At 59.0% G+C, this 25,010-nt stretch overlaps 10 protein-coding genes across 10 annotated transcripts; 7 read left to right on the top strand and 3 right to left on the bottom strand.

The window, feature by feature from the left end:
* Positions 1–4,483: 4,483 nt before the first annotated feature.
* Positions 4,484–6,664, top strand: PHYSODRAFT_473590 (hypothetical protein; the record flags this gene model as incomplete). Its single annotated transcript, XM_009518205.1, has 1 exon — positions 4,484–6,664. One exon carries the CDS (start codon positions 4,484–4,486, stop codon positions 6,662–6,664), a length of 2,181 nt encoding a protein of 726 aa, XP_009516500.1.
* A 717-nt stretch (positions 6,665–7,381) lies between these two features.
* Positions 7,382–7,822, top strand: PHYSODRAFT_322769 (hypothetical protein; the record flags this gene model as incomplete). The annotated part of the gene is made up of 1 exon (XM_009518206.1): positions 7,382–7,822. The coding sequence occupies one exon, from the start codon at positions 7,382–7,384 to the stop codon at positions 7,820–7,822; it is 441 nt and encodes a 146-aa protein (XP_009516501.1).
* Positions 7,823–8,415: 593 nt separating this feature from the next.
* PHYSODRAFT_470162 (hypothetical protein) lies at positions 8,416–9,240 on the top strand (the record flags this gene model as incomplete). The annotated part of the gene is made up of 1 exon (XM_009518207.1): positions 8,416–9,240. One exon carries the CDS (start codon positions 8,416–8,418, stop codon positions 9,238–9,240), a length of 825 nt encoding a protein of 274 aa, XP_009516502.1.
* A 1,389-nt stretch (positions 9,241–10,629) lies between these two features.
* On the top strand, positions 10,630–11,719 carry PHYSODRAFT_344002 (hypothetical protein; the record flags this gene model as incomplete). The annotated part of the gene is made up of 1 exon (XM_009518208.1): positions 10,630–11,719. The coding sequence occupies one exon, from the start codon at positions 10,630–10,632 to the stop codon at positions 11,668–11,670; it is 1,041 nt and encodes a 346-aa protein (XP_009516503.1). The 3' UTR covers positions 11,671–11,719.
* Positions 11,720–11,865: 146 nt separating this feature from the next.
* On the bottom strand, positions 11,866–12,027 carry PHYSODRAFT_471484 (hypothetical protein; the record flags this gene model as incomplete). The annotated part of the gene is made up of 1 exon (XM_009518209.1): positions 11,866–12,027. A coding segment is annotated over one exon (162 nt), but the record flags the coding sequence as incomplete, so codon positions are not given.
* A 3,567-nt stretch (positions 12,028–15,594) lies between these two features.
* PHYSODRAFT_353615 (hypothetical protein) lies at positions 15,595–16,271 on the top strand (the record flags this gene model as incomplete). Its single annotated transcript, XM_009518210.1, has 1 exon — positions 15,595–16,271. A coding segment is annotated over exon 1 (609 nt), but the record flags the coding sequence as incomplete, so codon positions are not given.
* A 2,272-nt stretch (positions 16,272–18,543) lies between these two features.
* Positions 18,544–19,056, top strand: PHYSODRAFT_294475 (hypothetical protein; the record flags this gene model as incomplete). Its single annotated transcript, XM_009518211.1, has 2 exons — positions 18,544–18,593; positions 18,651–19,056. 2 exons carry the CDS (start codon positions 18,544–18,546, stop codon positions 19,054–19,056), a joined length of 456 nt encoding a protein of 151 aa, XP_009516506.1.
* Positions 19,057–19,613: 557 nt separating this feature from the next.
* On the top strand, positions 19,614–20,239 carry SOL11B (elicitin; the record flags this gene model as incomplete). Its single annotated transcript, XM_009518212.1, has 1 exon — positions 19,614–20,239. One exon carries the CDS (start codon positions 19,614–19,616, stop codon positions 20,148–20,150), a length of 537 nt encoding a protein of 178 aa, XP_009516507.1. The 3' UTR covers positions 20,151–20,239.
* An 817-nt stretch (positions 20,240–21,056) lies between these two features.
* SOL11A (elicitin) lies at positions 21,057–21,705 on the bottom strand. Its single transcript, XM_009518213.1, has one exon. The coding sequence runs from the start codon at positions 21,681–21,683 to the stop codon at positions 21,111–21,113; it is 573 nt and encodes a 190-aa protein (XP_009516508.1). The 5' UTR covers positions 21,684–21,705; the 3' UTR covers positions 21,057–21,110.
* A 444-nt stretch (positions 21,706–22,149) lies between these two features.
* PHYSODRAFT_246237 (hypothetical protein) lies at positions 22,150–23,584 on the bottom strand (the record flags this gene model as incomplete). Its single annotated transcript, XM_009518214.1, has 2 exons — positions 22,150–22,650; positions 22,724–23,584. The coding sequence occupies 2 exons, from the start codon at positions 23,582–23,584 to the stop codon at positions 22,150–22,152; spliced, it is 1,362 nt and encodes a 453-aa protein (XP_009516509.1).
* Positions 23,585–25,010: the final 1,426 nt, after the last annotated feature.

Genomic DNA, 25,010 nt, shown 5'->3' on the forward strand with positions numbered 1-25,010 from the left:
AATACGAACTTGACGAGGTCTAGTTGGGCCAAACACGAGGCGATCGCTCAGCGAGGTTTCACCAGTGCGCATGGACGATGGAATCAGAGCTGATTGACGTAGAGAAGACTGGCTGGTGAGTTGTCGAGCAGCTGTAACGTTCGAGCTCGGCTCTGAAACTGGGATTAAAAGTGCTTCTCCCCCTCTGCGAGACATCTCACCTTCGCCACGGCGAACCAGTGCGTCTGGTACTGCATCGACTTCCATGTCGACGGGATTACCATCGACCTCGGTCATTTCAACGTCTCCGCTGTTGTCCGTCGCAGGCAAAACCGGTTGTTGTGGCTGCTGCGAGGTACTCACATCCTCGTCGAACTCCAACGGAGCCTGCCTCGTCACGTGAACCACAGTGCGATAGTTGTCAACAGGACGCTCATCCAAGGTGATGGTCCTGGTAGTCACGATGCGCTCATCTTCAGCATCCCAAACGCGATAGGCCTTCGAGCCAGGAGCGTACCCGAGAAAGATGCATGCATGAGCTCGGGCATCCCACTTGCTCCGACGTGACTTGTCAACGTGAACGTATCCTCTCGATCCGAAGACCGCAGGTGGCTCAGGTCAGGCTTGTGTCCGGCGAAAACTTCATGGGGAGTAGTTTGAGGGCCAGCAGTGTTCGGTACGCGGTTCGTCAAATACACAGCCGTACTCAGAGCTTCACCCCACCACTCACGAGCCATTCCGCGGTTGTACAACATTGAGCGTGCCATCTCAACCAGCGTGCGGTTCATACGCTCAGCGAGACCGTTTTGCTGCGGAGTGTGAGGCGTGGAGGTCTGGTGCACGATCCCATGAGCCGCGAAAAAGTCCCCAAACCTCTTGTTCACATACTCTCCTCCGTTATCACTGCGCAAGCAGGGAATACGACGACCGGTCTGCGCTTCCACGAGCGCCTTGTACTCCACAAACCGAGCAAATACCTCCGACTTCGCCTTGATCAGATACATGTGCACGTAGCGAGAATAATCGTCGACAAACGTCACTACGAAACGCGCTCCCCCTTTCGACTGAGGCTTCATTGGACCCATGACGTCGGAGTGTACGAGGTCCAGCAATCCTGCGGTCTTCACACTGTCTTGCGAACGGGCTCACAGTCATCTTGCCACACGAACAGCCAGCACAGGGTACGTCAACTGGGACATCATCTTGACCAAAGCTCGGAACGCCCTCCGCAGCGCGCGACACCAACATCATCTTCTTCTTCGACACATGCCCCAGCCGCTCGTGCCACAGGCTGCCAGGGGGCAGCTCCGCCGATGCTGCAACGTCCTTGCCGCGCTCCTCATCCGTCGTCGCCACCACGTTCCAGACAAATAATTATTCCCCCTTCTCCACACGCGCAACCAATCTCCCTTCAAAACTGATAGTGCACCCATTACCAGAGAACTCCACAGAAGCACCCTTGACCACCAACGACGGAATCGACAGCAGTCTCCGGTCGAGGTCCGGAACATACAGTACTTCAGTCACCTTGATCAACCGGCCGCCGCCAATCTGGAAGCGCACAGTTCCCACTCCCATCGCACGTAGGCGTTGTCCGCTGGCTACTACAATATCCGTCGGGCTCTTCAGCTCTCGGAACTCCACGAAATCTTGCCGGCTGTGCGTTATGTGCGTGCTGGCCCCACTATCCAGCAGCCATGCCGTCGATGCCTACCTCGTCGCGGCGAACACAAACTCATCTCCGTCGTCCTTCTTACTGAGCGTTGGACACTCTGCACGCTTGTGGCCGAACTGGTTACATTCAAAGCATCGCCCATCAAACCTCGACGCTCCACGACATCCACGTGGTTGGCGCTGCTGGCCACCACCACGACGGCTTCCATGCCGCCCGCCTCCATGTCCATGCTGGCTTGCCTGGGTCCCGCGTGACCCTGCATTGTTCCGTCGTCTTGTGCTTCCATTTCCACCACGCGCAGACACGTTAAACGCTTCCTCTTGCTTCTCGCGTTTCTTGAGCGTCTCCGACTCGCGGCGCAGCATCTCCTTCGCATCCATCAGAGTCACGGATGAGTGAGCCTCAATAATCTCCACCATGGCGTCATACTCGCTTGACAAACTCCCCAGAAGAATCACGAGCTTCTCGTCGTCGCTCAGCTGGTCACCAACAGCCGAAAGTCGCAGACAGAGGTCATCGAACTTCAGTAGGTAGTCCATCAAATCGGCCCCAGATGCCATTTGGAACTCGTGCAGTTGCTTCCGAAGCTGGACGCGGTTGTGAAGAATCTGCTTGACGAAGAACTCGCGCAGCGTTTCCCACGCATCCTTGGCAGACTTGGATTCTCGGATCATCGACTGGTACACTGGACTCAGTAACTTCGAGATGACAGCCAGCGCCTTGAAATCGGCGGCTTCCCACGTCTCGGTCTCCCGCTTAGCTGCATCTTCTGGCTTCGTCCAGCAGGTCCTTCCTCGCGAGTGCCATGCGGCAGTTGAATTCCCACAGGAAATAGTTGTCCTCGCGCAGCACGTCGTTTGGACCCAGCGTATTTGGGCTCATAACCAAAAACGACTTGAACTCTTCTTGTGCGATGCAGTGTAGAATGGAAAGTGAGATTGAATCAAAAGCTTTACCTGCGAGACCTTAGCAGTTCGCTCTAGTTCCTACAATCTAGAACCCTGACAAACTTGATCGGCACTTCGCGAAGCTTCGATGACCATCACTCTCTGCAACATGCAAGTTGCCCTTGTGTACAGCACATAATCTGTGACGTGGTGCTGCAGCTCAACAAGCGTTTGAGCAATGGAAGGGCAAGCAAAAGCTAACGCTTTAATTTTAACAATATAATAAATATATAGCTATATTATACAGCGATAGCAACATTACCATTTGTGAGCTACCTATTCGCCGACTCCTAACGTACTCGCCCGAATATAAGCCCCCTCCCGAATATAAGCCTGCCGCAACAAATACCGGTAGTTAACGGTTTGTACATATACATACAAAATCCAAGATATTTTTTTAGAGCTGATATAATATCTGATAATTTCAAGCTTTTAGGCCTGTACTATAAAATAAAGTCCGGACTTTAATAGGGCGAGTATGTTAATTATGAGCGAGACGCTCTTTCACTGAGAAGAAATTCCATATTAGTGACAAGATCGTATCCTGCTCGCGTAGTATTACATCTAAGACCTCGCGCGCGAAGCGTGCTACTGAACATTGATCAGTGCTGAGAGACCTCGCGCGCGAAGCGTGCTACTGTTTAGTTCGTAAGGTATCAGAGCGCTTCAACTTGAAGTTGTTGTCGACTGACACTTCGAGGTCCGTGGTCATTCTCTACTCATGCATGTACGTAGGTAGCGAGATCACTTGGCAGCAACGTGATGAATGAATGATGTACGTGTTCGCGTAGCCATATTACACCTGCGCTAGGCTCAACTTAGCTAGTCGGCGACATAGTGTGGTGTCCGCCAGCAACGTGATCCCGTATTTAATCTCGCGGCGTATTGCAGCTTGCATCCTTGCTTGCACTTGCTGTACTAGGTAGCTCGGTTGGCGCGGAATTGCAGCTTTTTACGACGTTCGACCAACGATCGTCGGGAAGACGTCAGCGTGGCAACGGTGCATTAGGGATCCCCTTCGAGCTCACAGGAAATCCAGGAACCTGCGGTGGCACAAACAGCACAATGGCAGCGCATCGAGCAACTCCAGCAATGCATTTTGAGCCGCTACAATGTACAAACCAGCAGTGTTTGCAACCCGAAGGCAGGCAGCCTGCCCGAGCCAGGATTCCTGTGCCGAATTTTGTTCACGCGCCCTTGATTCTCAAAAATCTATATACATACCTCTCATTCCTAATGATGTGAAAGTGATTATTCTGTCTTCTTTTAGCTTTAAGTATGCAGACACAACGTAGTGTTTCTAGCACTGTGATATGAGATATCCCTGCAAACCCGCTCATCTGCGTCTCGTGGGTACATGGTGTTCGAATATTCCGAGGGATTCCCAAAAAAGGATTCTAGATTAAAATTCCAGTTCGCCGTCCGATCCGTCCTCCAGCAGCCCTATTATATAGCACGACAAAGCTGCTCCGCGCGCACGTGGCCTCAATTCGCACACTGCCCAACGACAGCCCAACCTGCACATGGCCATTTCGCTATGCGTGTCTTCACTTCGGGTGTCCAATCTGTTCGCTGTCGCGTGTGACATTGCTCGGGCGGAATTTGCAGCCGGAGCCACTTTCCGCCCCGTTCTATGCAATTAGACTCGGCCGGAGTATGGCAGTCACCAGCTGGCTCCTTGAGATGTGGTGCTCTTCACGCAAGCCCCCCCCCCTCACGTTCGCCTCGGCCAGCCAGTTCAGGTTTCTCTCCAAGCAGGCGATCGGCAGGTCAGGTCGAAGGCGCGTTGATACGGGGCGGATCCAGTACTGTAGCGGAGCCCGTGGAGCCGGTATCATACTCATAGTCACAGGTGTCCGATAGATCGAACTCGACTGGAGAGATGTTGTCACGCTGGACAAGTGTGGTCGCGGCCTTGGCCGTCATGACGGCCACCTCGCTGGCATCCACCACGACGTACGAGACCAAGTCGGGCGTGCGGCCGTGGGTGGACGTGGACACGCCCAGCAAGGCGCAGACGCACAAGTCGTCGCGCGGGGAGACGTGGACGCTCGTCATGAGCGACGAGTTCAACGTCGAGGGCCGCAGCTTCGACGCGGGCGAGGACCACCTGTGGACGGCCATCGACAAGCCCGACGGCGTGAACGCCGCGCTCGAGATCTACTACCCCAACATGACGGGCACGGCCTGCGACGACGACGGCAACTGCTACTTCTACATCGAGTCGGACATCCACGAGACCAACCTCACGGTCTGGAACGAGTACATCTCGCCCCCCGGCTACGAGGACGTCACCTTCTACTACCGCTCGGCCATGGTGCAGGGCTGGAACAAGTTCTGCTTCCAGGGGGGGCTCGTCACCGTGCGCGCGCAGCTGCCGGGCGCCGTCAGCAACGCCTCGGGCAACCCGGACGTCGAGACGGGCTCCACCAGCGTGCGCGCGGCCAACATCGACTACTACCCGACGTGGCCCGGCATCTGGCTCATGGGCAACCTCGGCCGGGGCATCTTCACGGGCTCCACGGCCCGCATGTGGCCCTTCTCCTACAACGAGTGCAACGACACCATCTTCGACTCGCAGAACCAGCGCATCAGCGCGTGCGATGACAACCCCGGCTCGGGGATGAACCCCAACCAGGGGCGCGGAGCTCCGGAAATTGATATTCTCGAGGGAGGAGGCACTGCCATCTCGTCCTCGATTCAGGTTGGACCCGGTATGCCCGAAGACTTCCGGACCATTGTGGACAATTCGTCCGCGTATTGTATGTACAGCTATGACTGTACGACCGAGGGCGCCAACAACCAGGACGTCCCCACCAAGTATTACTGGAACCTGCGCGGACACAAGACGTGGTACCAGGGACTGCGCTACGCTGCCAACAACTTGTGTGACGTTGAGAAGGACGACGTCCAGAGCTTCGCGACCATCAACGCGTCGGTGACTAAGGGAATCACGGAGAACGCGTGCACCATGGATTTGTGCCCCGCGTCGTACGACGTGAACGCTGACTTGGGATTCAAGGACAACGGTACAGTGCACTGGGGTGTGAATACGAACGGAACCTGCTTCCCCAAGCAGAACGCCTATACGGGCGCGTACCTGTGTAATGCCGGTAACACTGCGTCGGTGTGTACCCAGTCTGGTGGTTCTACCAGTTCTGGATCGGAGTTCACGTACCAAATGGATGCTATTTCTTCGGACTGGGAAGTGCACATGGCTGCGTATTTGGACTGGGTCACGTACTCGCTGGAGTGGGTCATGGGAGACGCGGGCTACATTCGCTGGGAGGTGGAAGGTCAGGTAATCTTCGAGATCCCGGCGGACGCGGTCACCAACCCGCCGCAGGACACGGCGATGATGAACCCCAAGAAGCTCATGATCGAGGAGCCCATGTACTTCATCTTCAACGTGGCTCTCTCCAGCTCGTGGGGTTCCAAGCCGCCTAACGCTGGCTCAAGTGGCTGCTACGGTGACGGCACTGACAATACGACCAACGCCATTTGCGATGAGTTCCCCATGTACATGAAGATCGACTACATCCGCGTGTACCAGGACGTGTCCGACGAATCGTCGATGGCCGTGGGGTGCGATCCGTCCACCCACCCGACCAAGCAGTGGATCGAGGACAACATCGACGACTACCAGGACGACGACAACCTGGTAGTGGAGGTCTCGGGCATGGCCTTCTGCGACTCGGACGACGACTGCACCATTTCCACGACCGGTTCCTCGGCTGTGAGAACCGGCACGTGCAATGCAGACAAGCGCTGCGAGTGTTCGTCGGACTCCTGGACCGGGCCGCGCTGCACGACGACGGCCACCAACGAGGACGGCGACAACCTATACGGCCCTCCGATCATCGTCGCCCTCATCATCGCTGCCATCGCGTGTGTCGTCACGTTCTGCACCATGCTGTACAAGGTGACCCAGGCCAAGCGCAACGGCAGCCGTATGCGCGACCAGGCTCTCAAGATGGAGCACGCCAAGCACGTGCAGGCAGTTGGCGTCGAGTCGGTCGACGACGGCGTCAAGGCGCCCCACAGCACCACGAACCATGTATAGATAGGATAGCGCCCACCAAAGAAAGCAAGGACAGCTCGAATCGAACAGTTTTTCACAGATTTCGTGTGCGTGTTCGTTGCCATCGCTCTACAGTATCGCGGTTGAGAAGTTGTACTCGTCATGAATCGGAGCTCGGATTTGCCCCAGGACCGCCACCTCCGCTCCAGAGGTGGAGGAGACCTCGATGCGCGGCGGGATGGTGCTGGAATCGCTTTAGCGACGCAAGTCGAGGTGAGCCGGAGCGCAAAGTCACCGGAGCAAGAGAAGAGATTTGATCGAGGCAGGAAACGTTGCCGAGATCGGTGCTGCGTGGCGGACCCGTGATCTCTCATCTTCTTGAGCAACATGAGCAAGAAGCTTTGGCTCAATGCGATGCGCGACTGGCACTGGCAATGTGCTTCGACTAACAAGGTGGTCGACACGGCCAAGTTGCCAACGAAAATGCTACGGATTGGGAGTGCCAAGTTGGCGTCGGCAGAGATAAGCGCTGCCGAGCTGAGCTGAGTGTGAGCAGCATTTGGGCTAGAGCTCACTTCAACATGATCTCGAGCATGTTGAACATGGATCTACATTACGTGTACCGTACACCGATCAAACGATTTCGAGGTCGGCATCCAAGCAACAAGCAAACCAGTTTTTCAATCGAAACTTCAACGGGTGCAACTGCAATTCTGCCTGGTCCTGGCAGCTTCAATTCGGGGCTATCCGGAGGGCGCCATGCCGTGGTGGATGAAGGCAACAAGAGCCGCGTTTCTCAGTGGGAATCGTAAGCGGCACCTTCACGTTGTCGGTGTTCAACCGGCACTATGCGAGGGCGTGCTGCAAGGTGCAGGAGTTCGTTCACCCACGCTCCCGCGCAGCTTGAGTGCAGTTGAAGGCGCGGCCAGACCATCTATGCAAGTGTCGACAGCCGATGCGTCTCGGCCGCAGCTTCTGCGCCCGCATTTCGTAGCCAACTCGGCCCGCTTCCCTCTCTGCGGGATCGTGCGCAGCGAGCAGCGACGTGAGGCTGAGCACCAAGCCACATCATCTCGGAAGAGAATCGCTGACCAACTCGGTTTCGATCGAATGCCCGAGCCGAGACGCATCGCAATGCATAAAGTGTCGTGCATGGCCCGCCGGAAGCGCCGTCAACCGAGAGCCTTGACCCGATCCTGAACATGCTCTTCAAGCCCGATCCGAGCCGTCTCCGGTACCAGATGACCATGAACTCAAAACCAAACGTTGTGCACCAACTCCTTTGGCTATTGACACCGCCCCCCCCCCCCCCCCGTCGTCGAGTGCCGAGAGTGCCTCTTGGTTGTCATCATTGGTTCGTGTTGAAGCCCTGGACGGGGCGGGGCGCGCGAAGCGTGACACGGAGCTGACAATTCACTTGTTTGCTTAGCAGCTTCGTGCAGCTACACTTTGCCAAAAAGGGACGAGCCTCTCTCTTCAAGTGTATGCAATGGCATCGCGCTACGAAGGACTCGACCGCCGCGTTGCTCTCCGCGCTGGTAAGGTTTGAGTCTGCGACCACGATGACATCGGCTTTGACGGAGCGAGACGCCTGGCCGGCCAATACTCCAGGTGTCGCTGCAGACCTGGCTGCATTGCCTCCCCATCCTGAGTTTGGTGCCGTGAGGAGATCCACCCTCCCCTCTCTGCACGACGCTGCACTTTTGCGCTTTGGACGCCGCTGCCCTGTCCGCCTACAATTCAAATTGCCTGCCATCCACGAAGTTAAACCGAGTTCCGCTCCGTGCGCAACGATGCAAGCCGCGCTCAACCACCAGCAGCAGCAGCCACCGCACTCGAGTGCCTTCACACCGAGTCAGTCGCGCCGCGCGCCGCCGTCGCAGGATCGGCCGTTCGCATGTCCGATCCCGACCTGCGGCGGCCGGTTCCACCGCAAGTTCACGCTGCACGAACATATGAAGACACACACGGGTGAGCAACCCCACCAGTGCCCCATAGCGGGTTGTGGCAAGCGCTTCAGCACCTCGGGCAACCTCGCGCGCCACCGCAAGCTGCACTCGGTGCGCAAGCTCAACTGCCCCACGCCGCACTGCTCCCGCGAGTTCACGAGCCGCGAGAAGCTCATGAGACACCTCAAGGTCCACCTCGCGGGCACGCCGCACACCTGCAACATCGAAGGCTGCGGCAAGACCTTCAGCACGGCCGGCAACCTCACGCGGCACCGACGGACGCGACACAACGCCCCGCCGGCCAACCGCGTGAACGGGATGGAGCCCCCGCGGCAGCCGCCGATGCTCAAGAGCCTGCCGTTCCCGGAGCAGCCGCAGCGGCAGTTCCCGATGATGCAGGCATCAATGCCCGGCAGGATGGTGCAGTACCCGGTCGTGCCCGGCGCGATGCTCGTCAAGGGCCCGGTGTGGTCCAATGCACCGACCCAGGACGCCGTGTCGGCGGCTGTCGCGGCGGCAAGACCCGACTACAACCGCGGCATCTCCGACCAAGACGTGCGGGACCTGCTGGACTGCCTGTTCGTCGAGAACCCGGCGGTGGCGCCCGTGAACACCATGGGCGGCATCATCCGCAGCGAGCCGTTCCTCCGCGGAGCCTACCACCAGTGAATTCTGGTACGGTAGGCTCGTCGTGCGACGACGACCACCCGCGTGTCCACCTATGAAGTATAAATGCCCAGTGAGTGAGTGAGTGAGTTGTTTAATGGACCCCCCCCAAATGTATCTGCCGCGATTAAAAGCGTCCTCCACCTCTTTAGCGTCCGCCAGCCAGCCAGCCACTCTGCGCTTCTTTGCTTTAGGCGATCCGAGCGCAGCCGCACCACCAGAGCCGCACCGTCAGGCGTCATCGTGCGAAGCCTGACATGTGCACTGCCTCGGCTCATGTTGACGCGTTCCGCCGAGGAGGACGTCTTCGATCCATGGTACCGGTAGGTAGAGCGCAGGCGTGTACTGTAGTGAGCCGGTGTCACGAGATTGGGTCACGTCACGGAACCTGCAAGCATGCGCGGTGGTACACTTGGACTCGGAAACGCATCGGCGCTTTCGGAGCGTACGGGGCTTTGACAACTGAAGATCGGATCGGCCGGCTTCAATGCGCGCCGGCACCGAGGTGACCGCGAATGATTCTCGAGCCGTCAAACACGGCCGAGGTGATCAAGAGCCGAGAGGAATTGCTGCCGATGGTGAACGGTATCAGGTCAAGTCGAGGTGCAGCGAGCGCACCACCAGGAGCCGAGCGCGCGAAGTGCGGAAGGCCAAGAACACCTTGAAGCGGAAGCAACGTCCCAGGGACCGCTACTGTAGCGAGCGAGTGTCGCCCTCGCTTGTCCGAAGACGACGGGACCGGCCGACCCACGGGCTCCGCACGTGCAGCCCCGGGCCGCTTGCTGCAGATTCACTGCGCGCTGCAAATCCCTCGAGATAAAAAGTAGCCGGCGGGGCTATCCACCGCTCCCGGCTGTCGAGCTCCTCCTGCGCGCGAAAAACGAGCGAAACTGCGCCAGCGACCATGCGGGATGAATTCAAGCTTGCAACGTCAAGTTGAGGGGCATCGCATAGGCAGCCAACCGCAGTGTCTGCGTCAGATGGCTGCACTGCACTCGCCCAGCATGTGCGCGCAGCTCGGAGACTGTGCGAGTTGCTGACAAACAGCCAGCCGAGCCATAATCACGCAAGCATCTGATGTGTCCTATCCAAGGCGAATTCATGCGCTGGTGCCGCCGCGCCCTACCCGCCGTAGGAATGGCTCTGGACGAGTCCGTTGATGGCCCCGCCAGCAGCCCCAAACCAGACGCAGAGGCGAGGCGCGGCGCGCCGACAGGCAGAGCCCAAGCGACGACCGCCACACCTCGAGCCTGCCTGCCTCGGTTGTATTCTCGAAAGTACCAGCTTGAGGCCAGGAGAGCCACTGTGGAAAAAGCCCAAGCGGCGTGACGTGTCCGCTTCCTCGCATCTTATCCTGATCCCGCCCCCCTCCACTCACCGCACCGAACAGCCATGCAAGCCATGCTAAGTGAGACCACGCGGGACCCGCCGTTCTACCTGCAGCGCAGCACTGCCGGACAGCACCAGCATCAGGATCCGAACACGCAGCAGCACCATGCCAATCTCAACGCTTGTGCCGTTGCCAATCTTAGCCCCGGTGCCAACGTCAACGTCAATGCCCCCGCCCCGCCGCCACCAGCGCCCGCCGCCCCGCGACGCACAGGCACCTCGCGCCGCGCGGCGCCCTCCGAGGACCGGCCGTTCGCCTGCCCCGTGCCCAACTGCGGCGGCCGCTTCCACCGCAAGTTCACGCTGCACGAACACCTCAAGACGCACACGGGCGAGCAGCCGCACCAGTGCCCCGTGGCCGAGTGCGGCAAGCGCTTCAGCACGTCGGGCAACCTCGCGCGCCACCGCAAGCTGCACGCCATGCGCAAGATCAGCTGTCCGGCCGCGCACTGCACGCGCGTGTTTACCAGCCGCGAGAAGCTTGTGCCGCACCTCAAGGTCCACCTTGCGCGTACGCCGCACACGTGCGACTTCGCTGGCTGCGGCAAGACCTTTAGCACGGCCGGCAACCTGACCCGGCATCGTCGCACGCAGCACCGTGCCGGCCCGTCGACTCGCCAGGAAGCTGTCCCCGTCCCGGTGTCGGCCATGCCCTCGCTGCCGCGGCCCAAGTTTGAGTTCCCTGGCCGCGCGCCACCCCCGACCGGTTCGCTTCCGATGCGTGGCCTGTTGTGGCCGCAGCAGCCACCGGTGGAGAACCACCACCATCACCACCACGGCCAGCACCCCCCGCAGCAGCAGCGCATTCTGGAGTCAGACGTGCAGGACTTGTTCGACTGCTTGTTCGTGGAGAACGCGCAGGCGGCTGCCGCGGCGGCGGCCCAGGGTCACCACAATGTTGCCATTATCCGGGACAGACTGCCCAAGCTGGAGCCTCCGCGCGACAACAAGGCACCGCAGCACCACCAACACCAGGCACCGCCCCACCACCAGCCCCAGCAGCAGTCGCAGCCGCCGTATCTTACCGCTACGTACGAGTTTTAGGCCGTGTAGGATGTAAAGAGATCGTTGGCGTCGTTCAGCGCCAGACATTATTCGTAAACTATCAATCCACGCCGCTTTATGAAACCCAAACTCTTACAGTAATCTGCCCGAGTAAGGAACGCCTGATATATATAAAGACGCAGAATATATAAATTGATGTTAAGTTGAGTATACTTTTCCAATGTACTGATTTAGTTATTTCAAAATGAACTGAAGAGCAGCTTTACCTACGAGTCCGGAATGATTCCAACAGTGGCGTATGGTCGAAGCACTAACCTTTGACCAGGCATCCTCGCACCACAACAGCGCTGTCAACTGGTCGACCTCGTAGGGATTATCTAGCCCTTCACCTTGTCGAGGATGCCTACTTTCTCAGACCAAGTGAGGCGGAGACGCTTGGACAGTCATGGGTGGAGTGGGGGAGGAGGTGGGCTTGTGGGGCGAGGTGCTAAAGCAAAAGTGCGAGTCTACCCCTACGGTACATGTAGTTTGAAGTCTAGTAAGATCGCTAAATGCGCGCCATTTTTCAAACGAGGGTGGAGAGCTGATGATTGGCACTGGATTTTTCACCTCAGTACCTTGCAGTACTTTGCACATCCCCCTATCGCCACATCGACTGGAAAATAATATTAAATATGTGAGGCTATTAGTTGTACACCCGTTCCTTATTCGGGCATAATTCTGTACAGCAAAATGGTCCACGAACGAGATGTCTATTGAATGGTAAGGGCATTCTTCTTAGTTCATGTAGATCCACCCGTCCCAACTTGGAACTACGTCAGTGTTGACAAGCCTAGCGGTGTGCATTGAGTTGAAGCGCGCACGCTATGCTAGCTTTGCAGCTTAAACACGCTGTACAAAGGCTCAGCGCAACCTCCGTTAAAGCTTTGCTCGAAGTTCTGGTGTAACCTAAACGCCTCAAGTGACGCTAACGCGTTGGGCTGTGCGGTCGTTTAACTGCAGCGCGAAGGGTTCAAGCGCTGGACGCTCGAGTTTCTTTTGTCGGGTCCGCCGCGCGTTGAGGCGAGCAAGCGAAGCGAAGCCGTGCAAATCGAGCTCGCAGGAGCAGTGTCTGACGTTGAGCGCGCCAAAGAAACTCGTTGGCCAGTTTGGCTCGGCCTCCCCGAAAGCGAGGAAACCGGACGTCGATGCAGAAGGCTCACGTTGAAGCCGAGGTGAGCTGGAGCTGGCTCAGCTCTCGCCATTCCTCGCTGCCTCGCTGCGATTTCAAGGCCCGGTAATCCAGCTTTCGCGCGGTTGTAGCAAATCGGACCGGCAAGCCGAAATTTGCCGAACAAAATCACACTCGGCGCGGCTATCCGAGCCGTGTTGAAGGGACCAAGTCGAGCGTGGCAACGTAGCGGCAGGCGCACACAGCCGGCGATTTGAACGTCGCTACGAGCAGACGGCGGACGTAATCTACGCTACCATAGCTAAACACGCGTCACCTCGGTCGCTGAGTAATACGGGACAAAATTTCGACTCGCCTCGATTGGCCGGATCGGCAGGCGGATCTCCTGACAGACGTTGGGCTGTTCTCGAGCGCTGCTGGCCAAGAAGGCTCCCCCTCCCCCTCTGCTGGGCAGGAATGGGGCTGTTCAAGACGCGCTGCGGCTGTTTGCAACATGTTTAACCCGCAGGCCGAATGAATCGGAAGCTCAACACTCAAGTTGGAGAAGAAGGAGCGCGCGCACACACACACATCGCCCCAGCCACAGCTGGCCACGTTTGAAAACGCAGAGAGCGCGAGGGCTTTGTGGGCCTTCAAGCCTCGCGACGGTGATTATGTGAGCTGCATCGCTGCAGCGAGTCAACACGATGGCTTCACGCTGCGGCCTGCAGGTATTTTGTAGCGGCGTCGAAGCCACCGACTCGACACGCAGGTGTTGGTGTCGACATGGAAGATATCCACCCAAGCGTTGGGACGGATGGAGTGTCGCGACTGCGACTTGTCGAGCGTAGCGGATACTTTGGAGTCATACATACGGGGTCCGTGAAAAGCTGCTTGGATGCCGCCGCGCTCGTACAGTGTGCAGCTCGGGAAACAGATGCCTTCTTCGACCTCGGTTTGCGACCGCGGTGCCCTTCGAGAAAGTAATCAGCGCGGCGGGATGCAGCAGCAAAGCGTGGGTGGATGCTTTCGTCTTCGGTCTCCTTCCAATGGAAGAGCGCTGCGCCGCTCCATCGGACGCGCCCGATGATTTTGGACGGCCGTCGTCCGCACGCGCGGTGGCCGCGGATTCACCGCGCGACGCGGGACGCGTGCCTTTGGTGAGTGAGTGAGCGTGGGCATTTATCTCACGTTGACCCTGCGCGGGAGCAGGTTACATACGAGCCTGTCCACCGTGCAGGCAAAGCGTCCTGTAGCCAAGCGGGTGAGTCAAGAGAACCAGCGGAACGACCGCTTCAGCTAACACGGCGACGCATCTCACGGACCGCCGCCGCTGGGGTGCAAAGTGAGCCCTCACCAACCGGCTTTCCCAGAGGACTGGTCTGCTGCGGGCGGGCCTGGCAGGTCTGCTGCACGCAGTGGCATCAACTTGTACAAGGCGTTCGGTTGGAGGCGGTGGCCTCTGCAGCCTGCAGGCCCCCGCCGAGCTGTATCTTGCGAGCTTTTCGTACCACTGCCAATTCTCGGCTGGAAGACATCATTCCAGCTGCACCAAAGGTTGGAATTGGTAGTGCAGTAGTCAAGGTATTATCACTGAGCAGCCACAGTATCATCGGTAGTCGAGCAGCGCGAGAAGCTTCAAGGGCTCGGCAGTTGAAGCGAGTTACGAAATTACAGCCGCAGCAGTTCAATTTTGTAACTTGCCCATCAGGCGAGAAGCAGCGAAGTGAATGCAAAGGCTGCTTCATCTTGCTAGGCGCGCAAAATTTAGGGCGGATTTCACGCGTGTTCGAGCGCTGTTACATGTCCAGCCGACGCTGGCAAAGGTGGTGCCCGTAAGCGAGGGTTGGCGGTTGATTTCTGCGAGCAACGCCACGATATTTTTCCCAGGGCGGATCGCCGCTAGGAACCGCGGGGAACGCGCCGGCTTAGATGGAAAGACGCGTGAGTTCGTGGCAACGCTGTAGAACGTCATCTGCGCTGCATGTACCCACCTTCGTGCATAGGCTTCTCCGAGCGGCCATGTCGACGCAGGCCCTTCTCTAGGTTTGGTCGCTGCCGTTGGTAACGACAGCCAAGCTCGCGGTCGATGGCTACCGTACGAGCTGTATCTTGGGCCACTGTAATGCACGCGCTTCTAACAGCGGAGACCAACCACTGGATCACTCGTTGAAGCGGTCTCGCCTTCCTGCCCAGTGACTCCCACCTATCCAGGTTATACAGTTTGAGTATCCTACAGGTACATGTACTGTAGGAAGCCTGGCAATTCGCCGTCCAACCACTTCCTCGGGGTTCGACAGCGTCTTTCACCATAGAGATTGGCTGCTCTTCCAATCGGCAAGTCAACGCGCCACGGTTTCCGCTAAGATGGTGGAGGCCCCTGTCTACCCTGAGGCCCACATGGCTTTGGCGAACCGAGGAGGACGTGCGCCTCGCTGCTCTGCGCTACGGTTGCCCTTGGTTTCTCGGTGGACTCGCGAGATTCAAGTTCGCCGCCCTCTTCGGACGCGTTTATCCTCGCTGCGACTTGCTTGACAACGCCACGAGCCCAAGCCGTCTCTGCACTGCGACCCGCGTACAGCCTGGCGTCCCGCCTGGAGACCATTCAAGCCATGGCGTCGCACACGGACGAGACAAACCTGGGCAAACCGGCTGGCCGCGGTCTGCTGCCAAAGCAAGTCACAGCGGACCAACAGCAGCGGTGCAGTGCCTTGGCCCGATGGACCGGCCAGGGCAGGGCAGGGTAGCGCCGGCCAGCTCGCTCGCGGATACGGAGCGCGCCTCTGGTGAGCTCACTTTCAAACTTGCCTTCCACCTCACAGCGATCAGCGCGTCCGCACTAGCAAAAAGCAATTGAAACCCTTCCACCATCCTCGTCATAATGGACCACCTCAAGACTGACGCTTCCGCTGCCCCCGCCCCCGTGGCCCCCACCCCTGCCCCGACCCAGGAGCGCGAGCGCCCGTTCCAGTGCCCCGTGCCTTCGTGCAACGGCCGCTTCCAGCGCAAGTTCACGCTGCGCGAGCACATGAAGACCCACACGGGTGAGAAGCCCTACCAGTGCGCGATCCGCTCGTGCGCCAAGCGCTTCAGCACCTCGGGCAACCTGGCCCGCCACCGCCGCCTCCACCTCCTCAAGAAGCTCGAGTGCCCCGTCGAGGGCTGCACCCGCATCTTCACCAAGTCCGAGAAGCTCGCGCGCCACCTGCAGAACCACCTCGGCAGCGTCGCGCACATCTGCGTCGTCGAAGGCTGCGGCAAGACCTTCAGCACGGCCGGCAACCTCACGCGCCACCTGCGCACGCAGCACCCGCCTGGAGCCGTGGCCGCCGCTCGCGCCGCCGCGCCACCCCAGCTCCGCGCGCCCATTGCCCGCCCGAGCCCGCTGTCGGTGGCCGAGTACGCGCCGTGGTCCATGAGCACGGTGGCCAGCAGCAACATTAGCAGCAGCTCGGCCTCCACGACCAGCGCCACCGAGCAGCACGTGAGCGTGCCGCAGGCCGCCAACGTGTCGGACCACGAGATCCTCGACGTGCTGCAGTGCCTCTTTGTTGACGAGAACCCCTCCGCATCGGCCGCGCCCGCAGACCAGTCCCAGGACCAGTACCGCATCCAGAACGACCAGCCTGTGTTGCTGTACCTCTAAGCATCGAGTTTGAAAGCCTCGATAGGACTTGTTATCGTGAGTGATAGAGCTGTATGCATTAGTTTATAAACAGTGGAGCGTTGTATATATATTTCTTCTTAACCCCAGAATCAATACGCTCCTGTTAGCTTTAGCTTCCCCTTCGTCGTCCATTGCCGCACACATGTAATTCCGCTGCGGATATCGTTCATGGCCACGGTCTCCGCTCAGTCGATTCGGTGCTCGTCACCTCAGCCGCCACCTTACTGTACCGACAGGGGGAGCTCTTATGCAAGGCAGGACTCATCACGTGGATAAGGTGGTCGAGCGGCCTTCACGCCATCGACATCCGGCGCAACGGTCTCTGGTGGCGGCTCCGTATGGGCGCGGAATGCATTGGATGTCTTTACGCGACTAGTACCCGTGGGATCGAGTGGATCACCGTCGATTGTGTCGGCGCCGTATATCCCCGAGCAAAGGTGGCTTCGCCGCCACGCCATCCAACTGTGCCGCGGTATGCTGCAGCGCATTGAGCCGCACGCAGCCCAGAAGGGCTCGGAGGGGATGCTGATCAAGCTGATGCCATCACCTTACCAGCGTTGACGGGTGCGTGTGTGCACATTCCAGCGAGGAAGCCGCTGAAGGAACATCTGGAGCCCGTGGCGTGAAGAATCTTTGCACCGCGCTCTGTATGTTGCCCTTGCATAGCCCGCGGCAGCGTGGATAGCCTCTTGGTTGCACCCGATGACAAACAGGAGGCGAGAAGCGCGCGCGTGCCGGCGGCGGCCAGTGCCCGTCGGCCGGTATTCAGCAAACCTATTGCATAATACCTGAACTGTCCTCGAATATTTTGCTGCTGGCTGGGCATGTAAATTAACCTACGGTAGACAAGGAAACTGAAGCACCTCTACTATCGGTGCTCGTAGCCGAATTCCGTTCGCGACCCAAGTCTAGCATACGTAGCATAGTGCGGCAGCTCGTGAGCCCTGGACGACGGCGATTTGCCCTTGTGCCAGGGCTGACCGGCCGACTGTCGGCCCGACAGCGCTGTCACAAGTCAGTCGCTGAGCTAAGCATCATCACGCCTTTTAGAGACGGAGGGGCGTGGCGTGGAAGACTGCGTGGGAGTTCCGCGTGGCATTGCGGGCCGAGCTCGCGCGGTCGAAGGCGCGCCTGACAGCGAGCTTCTGTCGAGTCCGTCGTCGAGCTGGAGCTTGTCGCTGGCAAGCTGGCGTTGAAGTTGTGAGGCCCGGCCCGGTGGTACAACGCGACGACGAACAGTGAAAGGGCGTATGGACATCTTGGTTTTTGTATGGAGAGGCTTACAATGAAGGGAGCTTTACAATCGAGGGCGTGCGACTCTCGACCAAGCAGAAAAACTGTAGCCATTTCTCAGTAAGCCCAAGCAGGTGGAGGGAGACCTAATCCATGGATACCGTCGCCAGGTCATCGCGCTGCCCAGGATGCAAGGCCCGATGGCGCCTCAGGCATCGCTCACCATGGTGCGAAAGATGCGGAAGGGCTCTATAGTACTTTTATTAATAGTCGGAGTGCTGTAGGGCGGCCCCTGCTTCATCCCGGAAGAACCAACATGGCAAACAAACCTGAGACGGAGGCAGAGTATGTATCTTTCGTCAGTGAAGCTGGCGGCTCAAGCATGCGGAAGACCTTATCGTAGCGAGGTTATCACGCCAACAAGAATACCTGACCCGATGGCTTTAGCCGCATACTGCAGCGACGAAAGAGGCGGTGAGGCTCTATGGTACTTGTCAGGCGGAGTGCTGGCGATCAATCAGCAACTGAGATGGAGACAAGTATTTTTCTTCGAGCAGCTTGTTGCACCGAATGACGGTAGTCTGCAGTTGTAGCTGTTGACGGCTAGGCTGGCTATCGCCTAAGAATCCTCGACTAATACGATATTGTTCACGGCCAAGCTGACCAACGCACTCGGCTGTTACCGTAAATGCCTCCTGGTTTGATTCCGCGCAGCCCTGAAAGCTCCGACAAATGACATTGATAGCGGCGATCGCGTAACTGGTATAAGGGGCGTTGTGGTCATGCAGCCAGGTGTTCTACATGTTGTTGCTGGAAATACACCAGCATTGCGGGATGTGGCTGGAGTTCTTGAAGGAAAACCATGTCGGACGTTGGATGCGTTTGGGGCGGACGATCGGATGGAGGAGCTCGGTGAGCAAACTGTTGGAGACAGGCCAAACACGCCACGCTCGATCAAGGGCTCTGCAGACACGGGAACTCCGGGCAAACTTCAGACACGGGGAAGCTCTGGAACACGGCATTCATGGGGATCGCGTTTGGGATGGGTTCGGCTCGGCGTCTGAAACACGGGGCAAGCGAGAGTGACGACCATGGTGGCTACCATCACCTTCACGGTCACAATGTAGTGCGTGAATCTGCTTTCAACTTCGCCGTGGTGAAAGCTCACCTAGATACCTATCGACGCGGTTTGTTCGTTGGTTGGAAAGCAGACAACCAGGGAAGAAGGCATCTCGCCCAAGCGGCGATAGAGGCGCAGGCTGGCAATGCTGGCGAAGAAAGAGAAGACTGGGAGTTGCAGTCTGGTATCTACATGCAGGTGTCGGGTGTTCTAGCTCGCGTTCGGTGGCCAACCTGGGCATCGGTCTACGGTTGATCTTGCCTATCCGGTTGGTTATCTTGGGACGATACTACGAAAACGAGGCGCAGGCTGAGCACTGCAAGACCTAGCCGAAGGCGTGCGTTGGACCAACACTGGAAGACCAACACTGCTGAGCTCTAGCAAGGTTGAATCAGAAGGCTGATCAAGATAAACGCATTGCTACTGCCGCTGTTCGAGGCTCATACTCGAGAAGGCAGCTCTGCCAACACCTAAAATGCAGCGAGCGCAGTGCCTCCTCCGCCGACGTTTCAAGAGGACCCCGAGCGATGCCAATTCAACAAGAATTGCTTCGCGGCTGGCTTCTACAGCCAAAGGAGTGCCTCCAGATGGATGTTGCAACCCCGTTGCAGAGTGAGTGGCGACAGGAGTCCCGCCTAATCAACAATCGCTTCCCGGGCGCGTGCACCTAAAGTACAGAAGATGCTGCAACTGCACCGCATTAATCTCCGGCGACTTTAATCTCTCGCGAGAGAGATGGCTCACTTTCGAATCCGCTCCGCGCCCCGGAAACAAGCAGCCCCCTCCCCCTTCAAGCCCAACCCACGCTCACAATGGCTGGTTCCAAGTTCGCGCTTGCTGCCTCGACGCTGTTGGTCGCTTCGGCCGCTGTCGCCTCGGCTCAGGAATGCTCGGCCGACGTGAGCGAATCCTTCATCGCCACCGTCGACAACAGCACCTACTTCAACACGTGCGCCGAGGGCACGACCTTCAACGTCTCGTCGGTCTTCGACGTTCTCAACTTCACGGATTCGGAGTTCCTGGCCTTCTGCAACTCGTCCACGTGCCTCGAGCCGCTTCACGAGCTCATGGACTCGGTCGACTGTCTCATCACGTACCAAGGCTCGGCGCGCAACCTGTCGGAGGAGGTCGACGAGCTGCACGACCAGTGCCACGAGGTCCTTGAGGAGGCGGAGGGCGGCCACGCCCATCACAGCATGGCCATGTCGATGAGCGGCATGGACATGGGAGGACACTCCCACACCCACAGCTCAGGCTCGACTGCGTCAGGCTCGAGCGGTGCGTCTTCCGCCGTGTTGGCCGCAGGGTCGGTCGTCTCGGCCGCCATCGCCGCTGTCCTTCTGGCTTAGATTGGTATTTGAGGAGATGGCGGTGCTCGAAGCGAAATACGCGCGGGTTTCCATTAGATATTAGTCAATGAAGAACAGTTTGCAAGTCTACTTCTTTCCTGACCGTTGCCCGCATCAACCGCGAGCTCGCTGCGATCAATTTGGCCCATGAGAGAGCGTGGCCTATCACCGTCTGCACGGCTACGCGGGACGAATGGAGAGCGTACCTGGAGAGCGAGGACCAAGTGCTCAAGTCGATGTGGATGGAGTGGATTGAAGACACAGTCTACATCGTGGAGAAGCCGAGTAGAGCGCACCAGAGCTTCACTCGTCAGTGCGAGGCTAGCTTGACGATACAGCCTGCCTTCGCGGAATGCATGCAGGTGTATGGTGCATCGTCCATTCCAAACCACCCCGAGCTACCCGACTATCAGCCTGGCAACAGCTACGGCCCTAACGGGTTACTGGGGGCTCCTTTGCCGCCTGGAGTCGAGAATTACTTGTCTTGGGACACACTGGTAGTTGAGATAGGGCATATGGGCCACTGGGGGTATGATGCAGGGATGCTCGACTGGAAGGCTCGGGAGTGGCAGGACTGCGATTCATCCTGTGTGTGAAAGTCTCCGATCGTTTGACAACTGCAGAGTACAAGCTGTACACGGTGGAGCGAGACGCTCAGGGTCAAGCGCTTCCCTTACCCGACCTCGACCCCGTTCCTGTGGTTGGGCCTCATACAGTGGTGACGTTCGACTCGCGCGAGCTGCTGGGTCTACCGCCTGGAGCTGACGTCCCCCCGATTCATGGTCAGCAATTCCCGGCTCCGACTATCAGCGTTGATCCCTTCCAGGTTCTCGTACGTGCCAGACGAAACTTTGCTTAGTGCCATACCATCGCAATGAACGCCTTGTTGAAGCTACTAACTAGAACATCGTTTATATTTGATACGCTTGGAGTTGGTCAGTCTAAGCTATCGTTGTGGGTCTAAAGCAGAGCCGCGAGCGTGGCGCATCCGGCGACCGCAGCCGCGACGAAGGCGTTCGTGACAGTCGACGCCGCGCTGGAGCTGGAGCTCGCCTTGGAGCTCGAGCTGGTGCCTCCCATGTCCATTCCGCTCATGGACATGGTCATGCTCATGGACATGTCGTCGCTGTCGGTGGTGTCGTCGTCGTCGTCGTCCGTGCCAAGGGCCTTGTGGCACTCGTCGTGCAGCGCGGTCACCTCCTCCGACAGGTTGCGCTCGGTGCCTTCGTACAGGATCAGGCAGTCCGTCGGAATCGAGTGAACCATTTCGTGCACGGGCTCGAGGCACGTGGACGAGTTGCAGAACAGGATGAACTCGGACTCGGTGAAGTTGAGTACATCGAACAGCGTCGAGACGTTGAAGGTCACGTCGGCGCCCTCGTCCGCCACGGCGCACGTGTCGTAGTACGAGCTGTTGTCGATCTTGACGATCACGGACTCGCTTACGCTGGCCGAGCACTCGTCGTCGGCGGAGACCGTCGACGCGACCAGCAGCGTCGAGGCGACGGCGAGAGCGAAGTGGGGAGAGACCATGGTGATGGAGCGATAGAGCGGGGGGTTGGAACAGTAGTGCGGGCGAGCGCGCGGATTCGAAAGTGGCTTGCTTGCTTGAGCGGGGCGGCCGCTCTCGAGGGCGGCGCGTGCTACATGTCAGGGGTGGCCGCGCTCAGGATCTCGCGAGCTAGCATTGACAACCGGTGGCCGCGAGATGGACACACCCGCCAATTTGGCGGCCAAGGTGGCTTCGCTTCCCGCACTGTCAGCTGAATCCTGCAATTATTGAATGGATCGGGCCGACTTCGCATCAACGAATGCCACGCGCTGATTGCTCCCCATCCCGACGTGATCCCGCGCAAGTTGCCTTTCAAGTTCGAACGCCATGCAAAGGCGTGCTGTTTCTAAGAGTAAAGGTTGATTCGGTCTGATGTCCTGAAGTGGAGACCCTTAACGTATTAATACACTATGCAGCGTCCAGCCCAGGACCGGCCAGCTCCACCGGTTATGCCAGAACGCCCTTGGTGCTGGGCACGCCGGCTGTGGCGTCGTGCTTGACGGCAGTGCGCAGCGCGACCGCCAGCGCCTTGAAGGACGCCTCGGCGCGGTGGTGGTCGTTGCGGCCGCGGAGCACGTCCACGTGCAGCGTCAGCCGCGCGGCGCTCGCGAACGACTCGAAGAAGTGCGTGATCATCTCGCACGAGAGCTCGCCCACGCTCGGGCGCACCAGCTGCAGGTTGATCTCGCTGTGCGCGCGGCTGGAAATGTCCACGATAGCACGGGACAGCGCCTCGTCGAGCGGCACGCACGCGGATCCGAAGCGGGCGATGCCCGCGCGGTCGCCCAGCGCAGCGTCGAAGGCCTCGCCCAGCGTCAGCGCGCAGTCCTCCGTGGTGTGGTGGTCGTCGATCCACGTGTCGCCCTTGCACTCGAGCTCCAGGTCGAAGCGGCTGTGCTTGGCCAGCGCCGTCAGCATGTGGTCCAAGAAGCCGATGCCCGAGCTCACCTGCATCACGAGTACGGTACAAAGTGAGTCCCCTCGTCCAGCTAACACACTCAGCACACTCTCGCTCACTCACCTTGGACTTGCCCGTGCCGTCCAGCGACAGCTTGACGTTAATAGACGTCTCCTTCGTGACGCGGGAGATGTTGGCCTCGCGCGTGCCGCTCTTGCCGTTCGCGGCCGGGGTCTTGCCCGCCGCGGCATCCACAGGCGGGATCAGGTCCAGCAGCTCGGCGAGGCCGGGGTTCAGCACCACGGAGGCCCCAACCTGCTCGAGCGCCTTGCCGATGGCCGTGGGCGTCTGCTCCAGCACCGACTTGGCGAACACCTGCGGGGTCAGCACGCCGTACGCGATCGTGCCGGCCTTGCGGCCGGCGATGATGTCGTCCACGGTGTCGCCCACCATGGCCGCGTGCTCGGCGCCCACGCCCAGCGCCTTGAGCGCCAGCAGGATGGGCTCGGGCGACGGCTTGGGCGGGCAGTCCTCCATGCAGATCTGCACGGGGAACAGGTCCTCGATGCCGTGCGCGCGCAGGAACTTGGCGCAGTCCTTGCGCGGGCGGCCCGTGACCACGGCCATGCCCTTGGGCAGGCGGCGGTGCAGCTCGCGCAGCAGGCCCTTGGGCGTGAGCAGCGTCTCGAGCTCGCACAGGCCGGCGGTCGTGCCCACGCCCTGGTAGAGCGCCTCGAACTGGGCCGTCACGGCCTCCAGCGAGGGCGCGGACGCGGAGTCCGCCGAGCCCAGGCCCGCGAGCACGAGGCGGTGCGTCAGCTGCCAGTCGTTGTTGGCGTTGCCCGCCAGCTTCTGCTGGTCGATGTCCTCGTGCGTGACGCTCACGCCGAAGTGGCGCGCCGTGTCCATGATGGCCTGGCGGTAGGACTGCGACACCTCGGCCAGCACGCCGTCCATGTCCAGCAGCAGCGCCTGCACCGACATGGCTTCCTCGGGCCTCTGGATGCGGGTGTTGTGGTGGTGGGGAATGCCACGCACCTCGGCCGGGTTTAACAGAGACGGTACCAAAAGATTGGTACGTTTGAGCAAACACAGGCATCAAGTGGTGTACTGCACACCAAGTAGAAGACGTCCACAGGAAAAAGAACGTGGACGTCAAGTTTCACCTGCTGTACATGCATCAACGTGTAGCCAAGTTCCTTGAGATGAAAGTTGGGTCTGGCCCAGTACAGTCGATACTGTATCCTTGATAATGAATTACACGATACCTATTTCCTGCATCTACCACGGCTTCGAGCGCGTCGTCGCCTGCATCAGGACAGCGTGGAGCACTCGCATGGCTTCAGCTGCAGTTGGTCGCTCCACTGGATCCATGGACACACAGCTAAGCCCCAGTCTCGCCATCTCCTGCGGCACGGACTTTGAGAACTCGACGCTCAACGTCCCAGTCGCCACTCGATGGAGGATAACCAACGGAGACAGCTGCTGGTTCGATCCGGGCAATGGCTTCGCGTGCGCGTACGGCATGCTGTGTGTCGAGAGCTCGGACAGCACGACGCCGAACGAAAACATGTCGGCCTTCTCGTCGTACGCTTGGCCCACCATCACTTCGGGCGCCATCCACAGCGACGTGCCCACGTCCGCCGTCATTGCCCTGTCGACTCGCTCTCGAGAGACTCCAAAGTCCGTCAGCTTCGCGCCCAGCGCCTCATTCAGCATAATATTCTTCGACTTGAGGTCGCGATGGATCACCGGAACCTCGCGCGAGTGCAGGTACGCGAGCGCGTGGGCCACCTGCAGCGCGATCTTGAGTTTGCCCGCGTCGAAGCCGGTGGGCCGCTTCTCCTCCTCGTATTTGTCCATGAGTCCTCGCAAATCGCCCCCATCCATGAACTCCAAGACGGCGCAAAAGTCCTCGCGCGAGGTCCACGCCACGCCAATGAACTGCACGATGTTGGGGTGGCTCATGGTCGCGGCCATTTTGATCTCCTTCATGAACGTCTCGACGTCACTCATGGTCTTTACAGCCACCGGTTGGCCATTGTACGAACCTTTGTACACTTTACCGAACGCCCCCCGACTTAGAAACTCGTGCACCGCCACCTTGTCGCGAGGTATCCGCGCCTTGTTGATGACTGTATCGTCCGTGGTGAACTCGGTGAAGGAGCTCCCCGACACCGTCGAGGCCTCCGAACCTGGAGTACTCACTATACTCTGCTCCGTGACTGGCTCCTGTGAGTTAAAGTCGAATGCCGCCATCATGGCCTGGTCCTCCTCCTCCCCGCTGAGCTTGTCGCGTAGAGGCCCCAACATTTTGGGCACTCCGGGCTTGGACAGGAGGTGCGCCGCCTTCTCCGAGAGCTTCCGCTCTTGACTATTGAGCTTGTCCTTGAGTCGCTCCTGCGTGTGC

Source organism: Phytophthora sojae (assembly GCF_000149755.1).
Source record: "Phytophthora sojae unplaced genomic scaffold PHYSOscaffold_1, whole genome shotgun sequence".
Classification (NCBI taxonomy): domain Eukaryota; phylum Oomycota; class Peronosporomycetes; order Peronosporales; family Peronosporaceae; genus Phytophthora; species Phytophthora sojae.

Excerpts from the sequence above, each read along its gene's own strand:
- SOL11A (XM_009518213.1), bottom strand. The coding sequence starts at position 21,683 with ATGGTCTCTCCCCACTTCGCTCTCGCCGTCGCCTCGACGCTGCTGGTC.